General features: G+C 45.0%; 1 protein-coding gene across 2 annotated transcripts in view; it reads right to left on the reverse strand.

Annotated features, from left to right (window-relative positions):
* The window catches only part of LOC144071416 (uncharacterized), a 22,304-nt gene continuing 3,798 nt past the window's right edge, over positions 1-18,506 (reverse strand). The window contains exons 1-2 of one of the 2 annotated variants that reach the window (XM_077596495.1): positions 14,457-14,966; positions 1-3,175 (exon numbers count right to left, since the gene is read on the reverse strand). In XM_077596495.1, coding sequence (XP_077452621.1) covers positions 2,133-2,711 — 579 coding nt within the window. In that variant the 5' untranslated portion in view covers positions 2,712-3,175; positions 14,457-14,966 and the 3' untranslated portion in view covers positions 1-2,132. Of the gene's footprint in view, positions 3,176-14,456; positions 14,967-18,506 lie in introns of those variants that run through there. The other variant, XM_077596496.1, reaches the window with a different exon arrangement.

The raw sequence follows: 18,506 nt of genomic DNA on the forward strand, positions 1-18,506 counted from the left end.
ATACACGTTTGCTGTGCTATGCGTGAAACTGAAATTTTCCTTTCTCATCCAACCCATTTTTCAAAACAGAATTTTTTATAGCGCAACAACTGTCTTTTGGTTCTAAACAAGCTGCTTGTAAACATAAAATTAAGAATTCAAAACAACATTACATTGAACTTTTAGTCTTTTACTAGTGTTTTATGATTTCTTGGCATCTAATTTTTCACCCATTTTATTTATCACCACTGCTTTTTACCTGTTTGTATATAAGTTCCCCTTTGGCGGTGCTTGTTGACAGATGTTTTGAGAAAAATCGAGCTTAAGAAAATTGCCTTTGACAACTTTTAAAAATGTTTCTAAAATGTACAAGACAAACGTCATCAAAGAACACTTTTTCATGTTGTTTTTTCCACGAATTCAGAAAGTTCATTTCTCCCCCATTTTTTCTGATTGTAATGGTGGCTGCTTCCTCCTAAGCCGCCTTCTCGTTGAATTCCTCGTTTACTCATGCTCCGTTGAGAATTTGTTTTGGTGCACATGGACCAACTGATCATTACTGACCACATGTATCGCCTGCCCCCGCGAAACAATTTCGCCCACCGCAGGCTGCGGTTCAGGCAGAGGCGGGCCGTCAGGGCCTTCAAGGCCTTCTCTGCTGGCCTAAGAAATATCTGAATCATATTATATTTTGTCCATCAATACTTATTATTCCAAATGGTCTGTTAGCTTCCTTTCATTGCTTCCCCCGTGGTTGCACTGCTTCCAGATGAGTTTTCATATTGAAGCATTTAACCAATCACATATCAGCCATTATTTGTTGCCAGATCAGATCTGCCTCAAAGCCTTCAACATCAGTTCTGCGGGGTCTGCTGCATTAAACAAGACTTGCTTTTAACCAATCAGATTTCGAATTGGCAACCCCACAATGATTTTTCATAGGTGTTGGCATTTTGCTGGCTGGGATACGTCATTGCTTTCACCAACTATGATTGGCTAGTAGGCGGGCCAAAGCAGCCAGAGATCGCAAACTCCAACCACAATGGCCAACAGAAGCAAAACCAAATGGATTGTGTTGCAGATTCGCTCACAAAGCTATTTTCCAGACTGACTTTTCCAGAAAAAAATGGACATCATTAAGAAAGGGTGGTCAACTCCGAAGCTAGCAACTCTGTTACAGCCGGGAAAATGTTACACAAGCAAATAGTATATTGTTGTGTTGATTTAAAGCCATTTTCAAAACAGACTATGCCAGAAATATGACAGGACAGGCTCGACTTTCATCATTAGCTTCGATGGGGATAGGAAAGAAGGAAGAAAGAAAGGAGGATGGATATTGTGTACAGTTAAAAAGGATTTTTGGTGAGTAAAATATGGCTATATTCCTAAATAATATTTCAATTGTGGGCCCGGTTCTGATATCTGAAAAGCTCCAGTGTTTGTATTTAAGCTCCAGTGTTTGTATTTAATCACTAAATGCTGCTAGGATGTGGATTTTATCCCAGTTTAATTTTTGCCATTTCGCCATTGACGTCCATCACTGTCCCCATTATTGTGCATTGATTTATTGATTATTTTTTATGTGTCGCAGCTCTAGCTGCAGTAGAGGTTTTATAGCCATAAAATAGTTTTTGAGGGTTGGATTGATACGTTGAAGGCGCTACGAGAAAATGCACCGACCGCCACTGGGTTCAGGTCAAGGCACTCGGCCACAGCTTCCTACAAGAAGAACTTCAAGACGAACGGCGGTGAAAAAGAGAAGAGAATCTTGAAACTTGACTTGTTGTTGACTGCGAGTCCGTCTAAGCCTTAGACTCAAAAGCACTCGGCCACAGCTTCTTCCAAGCATAAGTTTAAGCAGACAACGGGTCAACGAAAAATGGAGGGTTGTTGTGAGACAGCCAAAGAGAGCCTATTAGAGTGTAGCGATTTTCTCAAGTGAGAATCAATGGATCCGCGACAATATTTTCAAAATAAAATAACGGATAAGGAATGCTTTTATTTTTGGGGGAATTTTGTAACTTGGATCTTTTTCGTATCTCGAGGCACTCATTTGAATATAAAAAGCTTTCGTAAATTGAAAATTTCACACCTAGAGACATTCGTAAGTAGAGGTATGACTGTATTTAGATATTAAGATTTTTTTCGTGGCACTAGGGGCCCGCTCTTGTGTGCCCAGTGACGGCAATCCTCTTGGCAGGGGTCCTGGCGCCCCGCTCTCGCGCGCCCAGTGAGGGCAGGGCCCATGGCGGCGGCGTGGACTTGAAGGCCGCGGAAGGCCATCCTTTTGGCAGGGGCCAATACGACGGAGTAAACTTGGAGGCCAATGGTGAGGAACCCGAAGCCGTAAACTGGGAGGCCGCGGATGGAGACCGCAACGGCCTATACTTGGAGGCCGAGGGCTGAGACCCCAACAGCGTGAACTTGGAGGCCGAGGACGGAGATCCCGTCAGTGTGAACTTGGAGGGGGAGGACAGAAACCCTGACAATGTGAACTTGGAGGCCAAGGGCGGAGACCCCGACGGAGTAAACTTGGAGACCGCAAAGGGGTGTCCCTTTGACGTGACTTGGAGGCCGAGGGCAGAGACCCCGATGGAGTAAACTTGGAGACCGCAAAGGGGTGTCCCTTTGACGTGGACTTGGAGGCTGAAGGCGGAGACGCCGACGGAGTAAACTTGGAGACCGCAAAGGGGTGTCCCTTTGACGTGGACTTGGAGGCCGCGGGCGGCCATCCCATTGGCGTGGACTTGGAGGCCGAGGGCGGAGATGACGATGATAACTGGGGCGGATCAGCCTTCAGGCTTCCTGGTCGATACTTTCAGCAGTATTGCCTTAGTGTTAGGTGAGTCGCTCCAACACCTCGCTCTAACCTCTGCATGGACTGTCCAGGGCAAAACGTGCTGCTACTGCTCAGCGGACCTGACTGGACGACATCTCGACGAGCCAGCTTCCCGCTTCTTTGTGGGCCGGCCGGGACGACCTCCTGAAGGGCCTACTCGCCGCTTCTTTGTGGGCTCAATTCCCGCTGGTGGCCTTTTGATAGTGAGTGTGTATGGTCGTTTATCTCTCTGTGTGCCACTGACTGGCGACCAGTCTAGGGTGTAGTTGGCCTTTTGCCTGAAGACAGCTCAGTTAGGCTGCAGCAACTCCCGCAACTCTTTCGAGGATGCGGTATGGAAGATGATGACGACGACAGCTAGACAGACACAGACAGACAAGTAGGCACGGAAAAATAAAAAACATAACCCGGTGTGTGTGTACAGGGCATTCAAACACCGAGCTAAAATTGTACCCTAATAGATTCACACACATGACAAGCTTCAAATTAAGACTTAGCATTTAGTTAACACAAACCACAGATATCTACCCCTCCCGTAAAAACACACAAGCCTTTTCATCCATGCCACTACGTGCTAGGAACAGAACCTCCCCCACTGCGTCAAACCAGTAAGGGGACTCCACTGACACAAACACACATGCAAGCAAAGCAAATAATTGAAAAAAAGACTCAGTATTGGAAAGATTATACATATTTTTTAATTAAAAGGTAATGGAAGGTATGCAGCTGGGGGGAAAAACTGCACAGCCACTTAAAAATTTGTGTTATATTCTGGTTTATTCCTCTTAAATAACTTGTATTTGGGCCTACATAAAGATGACATTTCTAACACAAAATTCCATTTATATGCTGTTAATTTTGCGTCAAACATTTTGTAATCTATTTCACCTTGTGAAGGTAACTAGCACGTCAGCAAACACAAACCATGACTTTCCTTTCCCTCTTTTCATATCACAAAAAAGCACATTTATAGTGTCTAAGCAGTTGCGGCGCCCACCAATTACTTTAGACCCAGTGTTCATTCACTAGAATACACTGGAGTCTGTGTGGCTAGTGAGCTTACGTGTGAATGCCTGTACGTTGCCATAAAGGCATCTTACAAACTTTGCTTACAAACCACAAAAAAAATACGATGTTAGTCAGGCACAGGAAAATGTAATACTGTTGACAAAAAAATCAATGCAATATATTGAGAGCATGAATGCTTACATTTACAAACTGGATTTTTATTAAAAAAAAGTTGGGACACTACAAATTGTGGATAAAAGATTAATGCCAAATGAAGATAAATATTTCTTATAATCACATGTATTCTTTCATTGCTTTAAAATAAGGTTTTTGGAGGCTTTGGTCTTTTCATCAGATTCGAGAGGCATCGGATCGTCGATGGAATCTTCATACTTGTTACTCTATACCAGGGGTGGCCAAGTCCGGTCCTCGAGAGCCGTTATCCGGTCTGTTTTCCATATCTCCCTCCACCAACACACCTGAATCAAATCATCGGGATTGGTATCAAGCTTCTGGACAGCTTGCTGATGAGTTGATTATTTGATTCAGGTGTGTTGGTGGAGGGAGATATGGAAAACAGACCGGATTGTGCCTCTCGAGGACTGGAGTTGGCCACCCCTGCTCTATACTCTATACTTGTTTACTTGTATTTCTGTAATAATAGCATGAGCTTCACATTACGGCTGATATTTTAATGATCTACCGCAAGACCTTCGATCAGCATTAACAACTATTGGGATGTGCTGACATGGTAAACACTACGAATGCATGTATCAAGGCTACTCGTGTCTGGCCAGTCAGAGCATGTTTAACTCCCAGTAAAAGGTAAGATGGTGGCGCCTTGAGCGAGCAATGGCAGGCACAAGTAAATGATTTTTTTTCACGTTTTATGCAAGGATTCCGACCACGCTCTGCCCCCACGACCATGGATCACGGACAACGACCACGGATCACGGACCACGGACAACGACCACGGATCACGGACCACGGACAACGACCACGGATCACGGACCACGAACAACGACTTTGCCTTCGACCCTGTACCCTCCACACGGACTCCACGGCAACCGACCTTCCCCCTATGGCTGACAACTCGCCGTCCCCTCTTGTGCTCACCCGCCTCGCGGACGATCGAAATAAAGATTTGTATGAACAAAGACTCGCACCCTTGCCTGCTTTGGGGTCCTCCATCCCCGCACGTAACAGCAGGATCCAGCCAGAATGGACCCCGCGGGCTCAGACCAAGCCCCCACCGACCAACCTGCGCAAGTCGTGGACCAGCACACCCGAGCTATAAATTTTCTCTTGGCTGAAGTATCGAACATAACTCAGACCTTCAGGTCCATACAGGCACAACTCACACCCTTGCCTCACTCACCGAGTGCACAGCCAACCCCAGCCGCTCCCAAGGTAACACCGGTATCGCCGCACCGCGAACCTATGGTCCCGCCACCCGCCTCCTACTGTGGCAATCTCGGCGCATGCCAGCATTTGTTGGTTCAGTGCCAGTTGGTATTTGAACACCAATGCCTCACCTACACCTCTGACCAAGCCAAGATCGCTTACCTGATCGGCTGTCTTCGTGATAAGGCCCTGGCCTGGGCGAGGGCCGAATGGGAGCGGGGCTCCCACATATGCACCTCCTAAGACGAATTTACCACAGAGATGCGAAAGGTCTTCGGCCACCCGGTCGGTGGCCGGGCGCTTAAGAGCTCTAAAGCAATTTTTAGAATTTTCTGTGGAGTTCCGCATTTTAGCCGCCGAAAGCGGCTTTAATGACTGCGCCCTCATGTGGGCGCCGTGGCTATATCTTGGACTGCCCTCCAGGCAGCCCACTTACCCCCAGTGTCACCTCCGAGGCAAGACCCCCCTGACCTATCAGCAGTGCCCGAGTGGTATCGGGACCTTTCACGGGTGTTTAGCGAGGACCAGGCCTCGACACGCCCCCCACATCGCCCGTATGACTGCGCTATTAACATATTGCCCAGTGCTTCTCTTCCTAGGCGCCGGATCTACAACGTCTCCAGGCCGGAGCGGGAGGCACTAGAGAACTACATCTCCGAGGCGCTGGCAACTGGACAGATTCGCCCTTCCTCCTCCCCTGTCGGGGCGTTTTTTTTTCCTGCCGACAAGAAGGACGGCTCGCTGCGCCCCTGTGTCGACTACCGAGGCCTGAATAAGATCATGGTCAAAAACAGGTACCCTTTGCCACTCATCGACTCGGCTTTTACCCCGCTACACGGCTCTTGGATTTTTACCAAGTTAGACTTCCGAAATGCTTACCATCTGGTCTGGATTCGGGAGGGGGACAAATGGAAAACGGCCTTCTCCACCCCCCAGGGCCATTTTGAATACCTGGTAATGCCTTTCGGACTCTGAAATGCCCCGCCAGTCCCTGATCAATGACGTCCTCCGGGACATGCTCAACCAATTTGTATTCATTTATCTGGACGACATCCTGATTTTTTCACGCAGCCTTGAGGAGCACGTGCAGCACGTGCGCCAGGTGTTGCAACATCTGCTGGAGAACCGCCTGTTCCGCCAAGGCTGAGATGTGTGAATTTCACGTCTTGGAGACCACCTTTCTGGGGTACGTGGTGGCCGCCGGGGAGATGCGGATGGATGCCAAAAAGGTGAAGGCCGTAACTCAGTGGCCCAGGCCCAAGGGGAGAAGGGAGTTGCAACGTTTTTTTGGGGTTTGCAAACTTCTATAGACATTTCATCAGGCACTATAGCCGTGTCGCCGCCCCCCCCTTACAGCACTCACATCCACGAAACTCCCGTTCCGTTGGTCAGACGCAGCGGAGGCGGCGTTCTGTGACCTGAAGTCCCGTTTCACTGTTGCTCCCGTCCTCTCCCACCCAGACCCTCAATTGCAGTTCCAGGTGGAGGTTGACGCTTCAGAGGTGGGGGGCGGCGCTGTCCTCTCCCCTGCGCCTTTTTTCCCCGTAGGCTGTCCCCAGCTGAACGCAACTACGGCATTGGGGACAGGGAACTGCTCGTGGTGAAGATAGCCCTGGAGGAATGGCGACACCACCTAGAAGGGGCTAGCCAGCCGTTCACGGTTCTGACGGACCACAATAACCTGGAATACCTCAGGTCGGCCCGGAGGCTGAACCCTCGCCAGGCCAGGTGGACCATGTTTTTCAGTAGGTTTAATTTCACGCTGAACTATGTCCCGGGTTCCAGGAACGGGAAGTCGGATGCGTTATCCCACGTTTTTCAGTCCCCGGACTCGGAGGAGGAGCCCCCAACTATCCTCCATCCCTCCTGCATGGTGGCTAGTATGAGGACGGGGCTGGAGGCCGAGGTATTGAGGGCCCAAGAACTGGAGCCGGACCCAAGAAGAGGTACGCATAAGGACCTGTATGCTCCGACCCCAATGGAGTCCAAGGTACTAGAATGGGCCCACACCTCCCGCCTGACCTGCCACCCGGGGGTTGCTCGCACACAGGCGGTATTGCGCCAACGCTTTTGGTGGCCAACATTAAGGGCAGATACGCAATCTTTCGTATCTGCCTGCCATGTGTGCGCATGCAACAAATCCTCCACCAAACCAAGCTCCGGTCTACTCCTCCCACTCCAAATTCCTAGCCGGCCCTGGTCTCATATTGCGGTCGACTTCGTTACGGGCCTTCCCAAATCCCAGGGTAACACCACCATACTCACCATAGTCGACCGGTTTTCCAAGGCGGCCCACTTCATCGTCATCCGAAAACTACCCTCAGCCCAGGAGACAGCCGCCCTCCTCACGCAGCATGTTTTCCGCCTGCATGGAAGTCCGGCCGACATCGTCTCCGACCAGGGTCCACAGTTCACTTCGCATGTCTGGTCTACCTTCTGTTCAGCCCTGAAGATCACCGCAAGCCTCTCCTCGGAATATCATCCGCAGTCAAACGGTCAGTGTGAGCGCACAAATCAGCAGTTGGAGGCAGCGATTCGCTGCGCCACCCATGCCGACCCAACCACCTGGAGTGAACATCTTCCCTGGATCGAATATGCCCACAACTCCCACCCTAATGCCTCCTCCAACCTGTCCCCTTTCAAGTGCGCCCTAGGCTACCAACCCCCCTTATTCCCTTCCCTGGAGGCAGAGATTGCCGTGCCCTCTGTCCAGGCACACCTGACCAGATGTGGCCGTATCTGGGAGAAGGCCCGGGCCGCGCTTCAGCTCGCTTCCAACCGTGCCCAAGGGCAGGCCAACCGCTGTCATCTTCTTCTTCTTCTTTTTCACCTCAGACGCCTGAGGAATACCCTCAGCAGCGCTAGAGCTGCCACTGGAACACGGATAAGTTCATCCAGGGAGTTGCCCAAGCCGCGATGGTAGCGTTCGGTCATTAAGGCCGGACAGCGGAGCCATAAGTGTTCAGACGACTCTGTTTCCTCGTCGCACAGGCGGCAGGGATCCGAGTCGGATTTCCCCACAAGGTGGAGCCAACGGCGGAGCAGGGGGTGGTGTCCACTGCGGAAACGAATCAGGTCTGTGCGGTCTCCTTTCGATAGGGCACGACCGCTGTCGTGTCCCCGCACCAGCCTACGTTGTGGATCAAGAGGTTTTGGCTGTCCACCCGTGATCTTCCCCTAAGAACCGAGTCCCGGAAGCTGTCCCCCCGCTTCATCGGCCCCTACAAGATCGAACGGATAATAAACCCATGCGTCGTGGTGCATATATATACATATACATATACATCAGTGGCGGGCCGTCAGGGCCTTCAAGGCCTTCTCTGCTGGCCTAAGAAATATCTGAATCATATTATATTTTGTCCATCAATACTTATTATTCCAAATGGTCTGTTAGCTTCCTTTCATTGCTTTCCCCCCTGGTTGCACTGCTTCCAGATGTGTGTTTTCATATTGAAGCATTTAACCAATCACATTTCAGCCATTATTTGTTGCCAGAGCAGATCTGCCTCAAAGCCTTCACAATCAGTTCTGTGAGGTCTGCTGCATTAAACAAGACTGTTGCTTTTAACCAATCAGATTTCGAGTTGGCAACCCCACAATGATTTTTCATAGGCGTTAGCATTTTGCTGGCTGGGATACTTCATTGCTTTCACCAACTATGAATGGCTAGTAGGCGGGCCAAAGCCCGGATGTGGAGGCAGCCAGAGATCGCAAACTCCACCCACAATGGCTGACAGATTTGGTTGCAGATTTGTTCACAAAGCTATTTTCCAGACGGACTTTTCCAGAAAAAAATGGACATCATTAAGAAAGGGCGGTCAACTCCGAAGCTAGCAAGCCTAGTACAGCCGGGAAAATGGTGTGTGCGCCACTTTCATTGCGCTAACTTAGCTGCACAAGCAAATATATTGTTGTGTTTATTTAAAGCCATTTTCAAGACGGACTATGCCGGAAATATGACAGGACAAGCTCGATTTTCATCATTAGCTTCGATGGCGATAGAAAAGAAGGAATAAAGAAAGGAGGATGGATATTGCGTACAGTTAAAAAGAATTTTTGGTGAGTATAATATAGCTATATTCCTAAATAACATTTCAATTGTGGGCCAAGTTCTGATACCTGAAAAGCTCCAGTGTTTTTATTTAAGCTCCAGTGTTTGTATTTAATCACTAAATGCTGCTAGGATGTGGATTTTACCCCAGTTTAATTTTTGCCGTTTCGCCATTGACGTCCATCGCTGTCTTTTCCCAAGGAAATCACCCCCCTGGCCTGGTTGTAATGTCTCAAAAGCTCCAGTATTTGTATTCAATCAATAAATGCTGCTAGGAAGTGGATTTTATCTAAATTTAGTGCATTTTTTGTCATTTCACGTATGGACGTATCGAATTTCATCGCTGTCTTTTTACCGGGGAAATGATACTCCGGGCCCGGTTCTGATGTCTAAAAAGCTCCAGTATTTGTATTTAATCAATAAATGCTGTTTCCGGCTGGATTTTACCCCATTTTCGGGCAATGTTTGCCCGTACGCCATTGACGTTCATCGCTGTCTTTTCCCGGGAAAATCGCCCCCTGGACCTTTTAATCTCTGAAAAGCTCCAGTATTTGTACTTAATCATGAACTGCTTCTAGGAAAGAGATTTTACCCCATTTTTGTGCATTGATTTATTGATTATTTTTATGTGTCACAGCTCTAGCTGAAGTAGAGGTTTTATAGCCATAAAATAGTTTTTGAGGGTTGGATTGATACGTTGAAAGCGCTACGAGAAAATGCACAGACCGCCACTGATATACATATACATATGCATATGCATACGCATACGCACACGCACACGCACACGCACACGCACACGCACACGCACACGCACACGCACACGTATACATATACACATACGTGTACATACACGTATATATATACCAGTGGCGGTAGGTGCATTTTCTCGTAGCGCCTTCAACGAATCAATCCAACCCTCAAAAACTATTTTATGGCTATAAAACCTCTACTGCAGCTACAGCTGCGACACATAAAAAATAATCAATAAATCAATGCACAAAAATGGGGTAAAATCTGCTTCCTAGCAGCATGTAATGATTAAACACAAATACTGGAGCTTTTCAGACATTACAACCGGGCCAGGGGGGTGATTTTCCCGGGAAAAGACAGCGATGAACGTCAATGGCGTACCGGCAACTATTGCCTGAAAATGGGGTAAAATCCAGCCGAAAACAGCATTTATTGATTACATACAAATACTGGAGCTTTTAAGACATCAGAACCAGGCCCAGAGTATCATTTCCCCAGGAAAAAGACAGCGCTGAACGTCGATATGTCCATATACGTCCATACGCGAAACAGCAAAATTTGCACTAAAATGGGGTAAAATCCACTTCCTAGCAGCATTTATTGATTAAATACAAATACTGGAGCTTTTCAGACATTACAACCAGGCCAGGGGGGTGATTTTCCCCGGGAAAAGACAGCGATGGACGTCAATGGCGAAACGGCAAAAAATGCACCAAAATGGGATAAAATCCACTTCCTAGCAGCATTTAGTGATTCAATACAAACACAGGAGATTAAATACAAACACTGGAGCTTTTCAGATATTAGAACTTGGCCCACTGAAAGTCGAGCCTGTCCTGTCGTATTTCTGGCATAGTCCGCCTTGAAAATGCCTTTAAATCAATGTAACAATATATTTGCTTGTGCAGCTCGCTCCAAATACAGTTTGGTAACTCTGGCTAATCACTAGCCAATCATAGTTGGTGAAAGCGATGACGTATCCCTACGCCTCATGGAAAAATATTGCATATTAATGGAAACTTGACAATCTCAAGTGACACGTTCAGCAGAAAAGTCATTTGAACGAGAATGAAAAGTGAGAAGGACAGATGTGTAAAATAAGTTAAAATTTAAGTCGGATTTGTGCATAAATTTCCACACAAATGCGATCCCTGCGAACTTTGGCACTTTCAGTTCATTATGTTAATTAGAATGTCCAGGAAGGCATCCTCTTCCAAAAAACAATCGCCGGAAGACGCCGTGCGTCAGGATTAAAAATTTAAAAAAATGTACTTCACGGAATAACAGTCTTGGGTTACCACAGGGGTCACTGTTAGGCCAACATCGGTCTCTTCGGTCTGAAATGATCTGCCAAGCTGTTGACCTTCGACTGTTAACTGTCAAATTTATGCCGATGATGCCATTGTATATGTCCACGCGAAAGACAAAAAACATACTGCATGAGAATATAAATGTTAGGATTGGCTTGTTACTGTTATTTCATTGTTTTCTCCTGGTGTTCTTATGTTCAATTTCCTACTCATGGTTGTCCCTCCTGACTTTCTGGTCCTCTCGCACAGCTGCTCGTCATTTTGAATTAGTTCCCGTATTGTCTATTTAAACCCCACTGATTATTTTGTCATTGTCGGATCGTCTGCTTTGTTTTGTACCATGTCAAGTTACTACGCCATGTTTCCTGTTCCATGTTCCTCGTTTCCCCATGTCCTCCCGTCAGGTTTAATTTTATGATTTGGTTTCTAAATCAGGGAGTCCTGGTGGCGCGAGTGGTTAGCGTGTTGGCCTCACAGCTCTGAGGTTATGGGTTCAAATCCAGGTAATGTCCATCTGTGTGGAGTTTGCATGTTCTCCACTGGCCTGCGTGAGTTTCCTCCGGGTACTCCGGTTTCCTCCCACATTCCAAAAACATGAATGGTGTCCAATCAGCCGATTGGACACTCTAAATTGCCCCAAGGTATGGGTGTGAGTGTGCATGAATGTTTGTCTCCTTGTGCCCTGTGATCGGCTGGCCACCGATTCAGGGTGTCTATATATATATATATATATATATATATATATATATATATATATATATATATATATATATATATATATATATATATATATATATATATATATATATATATATATATATATATATATATATATATATATATATATATATATATATATATATATTCAAGATACGAACATGTCTGCAAATTGCGTTTATGTCAAAAAATGTTCGTAAGTTCAATTTTGTATTGCGCGCCTTTTTCCGAGTAGTGCTTCTTTCCGCCGCTAATACCGACGCCTGGGGCTGTGAGAGCTCAGCTCACCCAGCATCTACCTTCCTCTGCCCAGTTCGTTGCAGTGCGGAAGTGTGTGAATGTATCTCCAGTGCGCAAAGAACGTTTTTCATTTTTATCATTAAATATCTCGTGCACCCATTATTCAATATGGTTGGTGAAAAGCGAAAGGCTTCTATTGAGGGAGGTGCAAGGAAGAGGCAAACCATTTCATTTGAAATGAGTGGCAATAATAACGAAGCTTGATGCGCGTGAGAAAAAGGTGAGCGTTGCAGGTGAATACACCTGAATCGTTCGACCGACAAACAAAGTGTCCGCTGAAGGGACCCCAGGTCAGGAAAGTCGTCCCTCGCTGTCCTGAGATGGTGGTTAGGCACGCCACATGCAGGAGTTGGACGCTCGCTACACATCTTCCCCATCGTCACCCTCCTGGACGGACGTCGTCGCCCCTCGTGGTTCCCTGATGCTCTCATGGTGTACCTCAGTGAATGGCTCGTCCCACAGGAAGACTTTTGTCGGTTGACTCGCCCCGCAGAGCTTAGCCCCTGGATGATTCGTCCCACAGAGAGACTCCTCCAAGAGGGCTCCGAGCACTCTTCCATCTACCTATTGTGCCGGACTGCCACTGTCTATCGCCAAAGGTGTGCCAGTGTAAACGTAATAAATGTGACTGTGACTATTAGTGTCTTTAACCAATTATATTGGTAGAATGTGAATACTGCACGGTGATATGCTGTTATTGAGAGTGTAACCCGTCAGTTAAGTTTGTAATGCACAAAACACTGATATTGGCTAAATACTGTCATTTTTGAAATTGTATTTGTTAGTCGGAATATCAGTTCAGTTCAGACATAGGCTTTATCATCATCCTCAAATCATCAAAAGCCCTTGTCATCATACACAGCTGCGTATAACGAAATTGGTGGTGCTACTCCACAAAGTGCGTTTTCCCAGTAAAAGATCATAAATAAGTAATATAAAAATATAAGAGTCACATCCTGTTAAGGTCAATTCTAAAATATTGCACAATCTAAGATATTATTGCACATCCCGAAGTTATTGTACAGAAGGGATTGTGTCGTGCTAATGCAAGTTCAGAGTCCTGATGGCTGTGGGAAAAAACAGCCGATGATCTTCTGGGCAGTGTTGATCACTCTCTGCATGGCCTTCCTGTCTGCTGCCGTGCTTCCAGCATACCACACTGTAATGCAGTATGCCAGGATGCTCTCCACAGTGGCTCTATGGAAGGTTACCAGAAGCTTAGTGTCCAAGTTGTTCCTCCTGAGTACCCTCAGGAAATTGAGTCGTTTCTGGGCCTTCTACACCACTGCCGTGGTGTGGTAGACCAGGAGAGCTTGTCCGTGACGTGGACCCCCAGGAATTTGAAGGATTGGACCCTCTCTACGCATACTCCATTTATGAGGAGTGGGGACAGATCTGTGTTGCGTTTGCGAAAGTCCAGGATTATTTCTTTGGTTTTCGTGGTGTTTAGTGTGAGATTGTTCACCAAACACCACGAAGACAGTTTGTTGACCTCATCACTGTAGGCAGACTAATCCCCCCCTGAGATGAGTCTGACCACAATGGTATCATCGGCAAATTTGATGATGGAGTTAGACTGGTGGGTCGGTGTACAGTCGTATGTGTACATGGAGTACAGAAGAGGACACAGTACACAGCCTTGAGGGGAGCCAGTGCTCAGTGTAATGGAGGAAGGGAGGTGGGGACCAAGTCTAACAGTTTGTGGACGGTTGGTTAAGAAGTTCTTAATCCAGCAGCAGATGGAAGAGGATAGTCCAAGGTGTGAGAGTTTGTCAGCCAAAATGTCCGGTATTATTACATAACCAGGACTCCGCCATCCTTTACAGAATTTAATTAATCAATTTCAATTACTCCCCTAATTGAAATAGATTAATTAAGGGAGTCTGCCCTCCTACTGAATTTTGTTTGTTGTTTGAATTTTACCTGATAGTGCCTAGGATTGTCAGGGTTTTTATTTACAACCAGGACTCCGCCATCCTTTACAGAATTTAATCAGTCTGTTTCAACTAAGGGAGTCTGCCCTCCTACGGAATTTTGTTGTTTGTATTTATTTTATTTCATTTCTCATTCATTCCTTTTTTAAATAAAATTTACTCACGATTCTCTGTGTCCTTGGTATCCCTTCAACCTTTGGACCCCAGCCCGTAAGGAAGAAACAGTCCTGGAAAAGGATCTTTATGCTGTGTACACAGACTTTTCTGGATCTTGCTCACCCGCTGGGATCGTCAGGTATCTTGGATCCGGCTCGAAGGACCATGTAAATGTTAGGTTTAAACACCAAACATTTGTATCACCAATCTGAAAGAAGGAAACACAGAGAATTGAGTTACATTTTATTTGCAATGAGAGGGTCGGGGACTGCTCGGTCACAATCCTCCGACACACTCTGAATAAAGTCTCCGCTCCCTTGTCTCTTATTGTGTCAAGTTACAGGAAGTTTCAAGCTGATCAAAGGAAAGAGGGGGTTATCTCCCAGTTACAAAAGGGTCTTTGTTGCATGACCATATGCTCTTTCAAGGTAACACCCCCACATCCTCTTTCCCCTTCTCCCGCAATCTTCACACGATAGTTCAAACAGGCGCCCAACCCCTGGAGCAGTTCCTCTTTGTTGAATAAGGCGGAACTGCCTAAAGGTCAGGACACCCTACAAGTTATATGAGAAAGCATTTTCACACTCTAACCCAGAATCAGGATAACTTATTTACAATAATTCCAACACATGGCCTGAGGACGCCCTTTCTCAGCTGCAGGACTGTTTTCCCCCGCACCATTTGGGAACTTTTTGAACACCACAACCTCCAGGACTACACAGACACTGTCACTGTTCATACTAAAAATAGGAAAAATACAAAAAGCAAACCAGGCTGCTTTCTCCTCAGGAAAACAGCTTTCCCGTTCTCTGTAACAGTTTAGATTCACATCAATTAATATCCAGAAACAAAAATTGAACCCACTAAATTGTAACCACCCCTTGTTTGTCAGGGTCAATATTTCTAGCATAATTGTGTCCTTTAGAGCAATTAAAGCCCATTACTTTTAAAATGCATACTAAACAAGTCCCAATTCATTTAACAATGTGTATCGCGTTGCATATTAACCTCAGTTGTTTGAAATTCAAAATATCCCAAAATAGTAGTCTTTTTATCAAATGTAACATTCCATTGTCTTTGGAGTTTGCCAATCATCTCCTATAAAACTTTCTTAATCAATATTTTTCAATAGTCAGGCATAAAATTAAAATCTAGTTACATTTCGATCCATTGTATTTTCTCTTTTCTCTCTAATTGTTTACTTTAAAAATATGTAAGAAGATCTAGTCTCAATTGTTTACTTTAACTATCTGTAAGGAGATCTAGTCTCAATTGTTTACTTTAACTATCTGTAAGAAGGTTTGGTCTCAATTGAAACGCTTTCATTTTTTTATGGAGACAATAAAACCAATATAAAAAGTTCCTTATGGCTTACAGCATTGCTCCCCGAGCAATAATCTTTCCAATCAATATTGGAGTGCTTGCCATTTTGTCTGATTACGTCAAAAAGTTTATCTTACCTGTCTCCTCATACGTTTCAACTGAGAGAACCTTCTTACAGTGCACAAAGTGGATCTGCTATTTTCATGTCTGCTGGTTGGTCAGGAACACTTGCACGGACACTCTTATCCTGGGTTGCTCGTGCGTGCTCTCCATGTTTCCTGTTAAGAAGCGCAATCTCCCTCTGCCAACCCAAAATTAATGCGTTTCTTTAAAGTTTCTTTTTCTTTTATGCAGATATATGATTAGCCTCATCCTCCAGTTCCAATCGTATAGTGAATAATGGTGTTTGGTACATTCCACTAAATTGGATTTCCATATTTTTCCGGAACGAAATATGGAATTTTTTGTCAATTCAGTCAATTATTCTGTTAACACAATTTGGATGCCATTATCACAATAAATCAATAGTACTTTGGAATTTCGTATCAAGCACTGTCTTTGTTTTTTTTCTCAGTTTTCCTAAATTTTGCATCGCAGATTTTTTTCTCCACTTGAAGTTTCACGTTTGGAGTACTGCTGCTTTTACGATTAAAAATTTCATTGGACTAAACAATTTTCCATAATTTTCATCAAAAATTGATTTCAAATTTCTAAATCGTTTTCCACCTTGATATCTGATTAATTATCTTGGTGGTTGGCCAATTAGAAACACAAAAGACAAACAAACAACCATTCATGCTCACACTCATTTTCAGACATCAGTGGTCTGCAATTTTTTTTACTAGTGGAGAGCGCCATCCCCAGTCTGGGGCTCCTTGGCAGCTAACCACCTTTTTGCTGTGCTATCAGCACTAACCATTCTCAAAAGAAATAGGTTAATGTTGTTTGGTTGGCATCAATTGTTTGATTCTTGGGCGATCCGTGATATTCTAATCGTTATTAATATGACCCACACCAAAGCATATTTCATCTGCTGATGGGCAAAACAAGATACATATCCCGTGCACTGAATATGTATGATACTTTAATCCATCTCAGGGAAATCATGCCTATCCTAAATTAATTATTTTATCTAAACCAGTCAGGTATAATTTACTTAATAATTTGGATGAATGCCATTTCTGCATTGTTTTCTCCATGTTTGATATCATTAATAATTTGGATGATTCTTACTACTTAAGTCAAAATCGCAAATCACTCTCATATTGCTAAAACCAATAGTTAAAGCTCTGGCTGAATTCCTATCCGCTCTAAGAAGGCGGTTTTATTTAAAATAAGAGCAATTTTCTGTGCTCACTGTTACCTCAATTAAAATTTAGGGAAAATAACCTTTCACTATGCATTTCCTAATATAAATTTCAGTGTTTAATAAAGGACCCATAATTTGTCACTAATATATCATAACACTGTCAACTATCTCTCTCTCTCTCTACATCTCTCTGAAACTCTCTCTTTCTCTCTCTCTACATTTCTCTGTCTCTCTACCTACATCTCTCTGTCTCTCTCTCTTTCTTTCTCTATGTCTCTTTCTTTCTCTATCCCTCTCTCTCCTCCTGGCTCTAGGTGTGAAAGGGGCATTAAGAGCTATGGGCGACCCCCCTCTTTTTGTTTGCACCGGGTGTGCTTGGCGGGTGAGGGGTGTCCGCATCTGTGAAGGGGGGCTGGCCGTAAAGTGGGCTCCTTGCCTGGCTCCACATTTTTTCCGGCCATTTTCTCTTTGATCTATCTATCCCCCTTCTCTCTCCCTCCTCGCTTCTCTTCTTTTGTTCTAGGGGCGCCCCGTCTCAATTTATTATCTCTTATTATTCTCTCTTTTTTACATTCCACTTCTCTCTTGCACCCTATTGGTATCTCATCCTTACTTTTGTTAGCCATTTGTTTTGCTACCTCCGATTCTAGTCATGCGCTATCATGTTGTTGCTGTGCGCGGGGAGATGTTACTTGAGGTGTCTTGCATTCCAGGCCCCCCCCCTCATCGTGCTCCCTGCTTGCGAGTGGAGCCCGTTACGAGGAGTGGGCTGAACAGGGGGCCACTGTTTCTTAACAGGCCTAATATATATACATCTTCTTATCTTATTTATCCGCCTAAGTATATTTCTTAGTCGTTTCTAGTCTTATATTGCGCGACAATCGAGATTTATGAACGCGTCACAGCGTACTTATATATATATATATCTATCTATTCATATAAAGATTACTTGCATGCGTTTATAGTTTTATTCTATTTTTTTTCTTTATATCGAGCTCTTTCAGTATCTTGGCACTGTATAACAATATCTTTCTCCCCCTTTTCTCTTTGCCCTGCCATCTGCATCCACGTTTTGGTTTGATCAGAACCTTGTTTTTGCATTTTACGTCGTTTTTTATTACATTATTTTTCGATTTTTTTGTTGTAGTTCACGATGGCTTTTATCATTAGTCTACCGGGGAATCCATATTTTAATTTTTATTTCTTTACTCTGTACTTTCCCCATTTTGAATTAAATTTAGTCCCAGTGGGTCTTTGCACCTATAGTGCACTAACACTGGGTTTGTCAACAGGATGGTGATAAATTCCTTCAGTGGTAAACTCGCTTCAACCTTTTCAGGTGGAGTTTCTTGTCTATAAACATCCACTGGAGGTCACCATTTGATTCCTGTTACTTTGGTATGAGATACAAATCACCTATTGGTAA

Source organism: Stigmatopora argus, chromosome 3 (assembly GCF_051989625.1).
Source record: "Stigmatopora argus isolate UIUO_Sarg chromosome 3, RoL_Sarg_1.0, whole genome shotgun sequence".
NCBI classification, from domain to species: domain Eukaryota; kingdom Metazoa; phylum Chordata; class Actinopteri; order Syngnathiformes; family Syngnathidae; genus Stigmatopora; species Stigmatopora argus.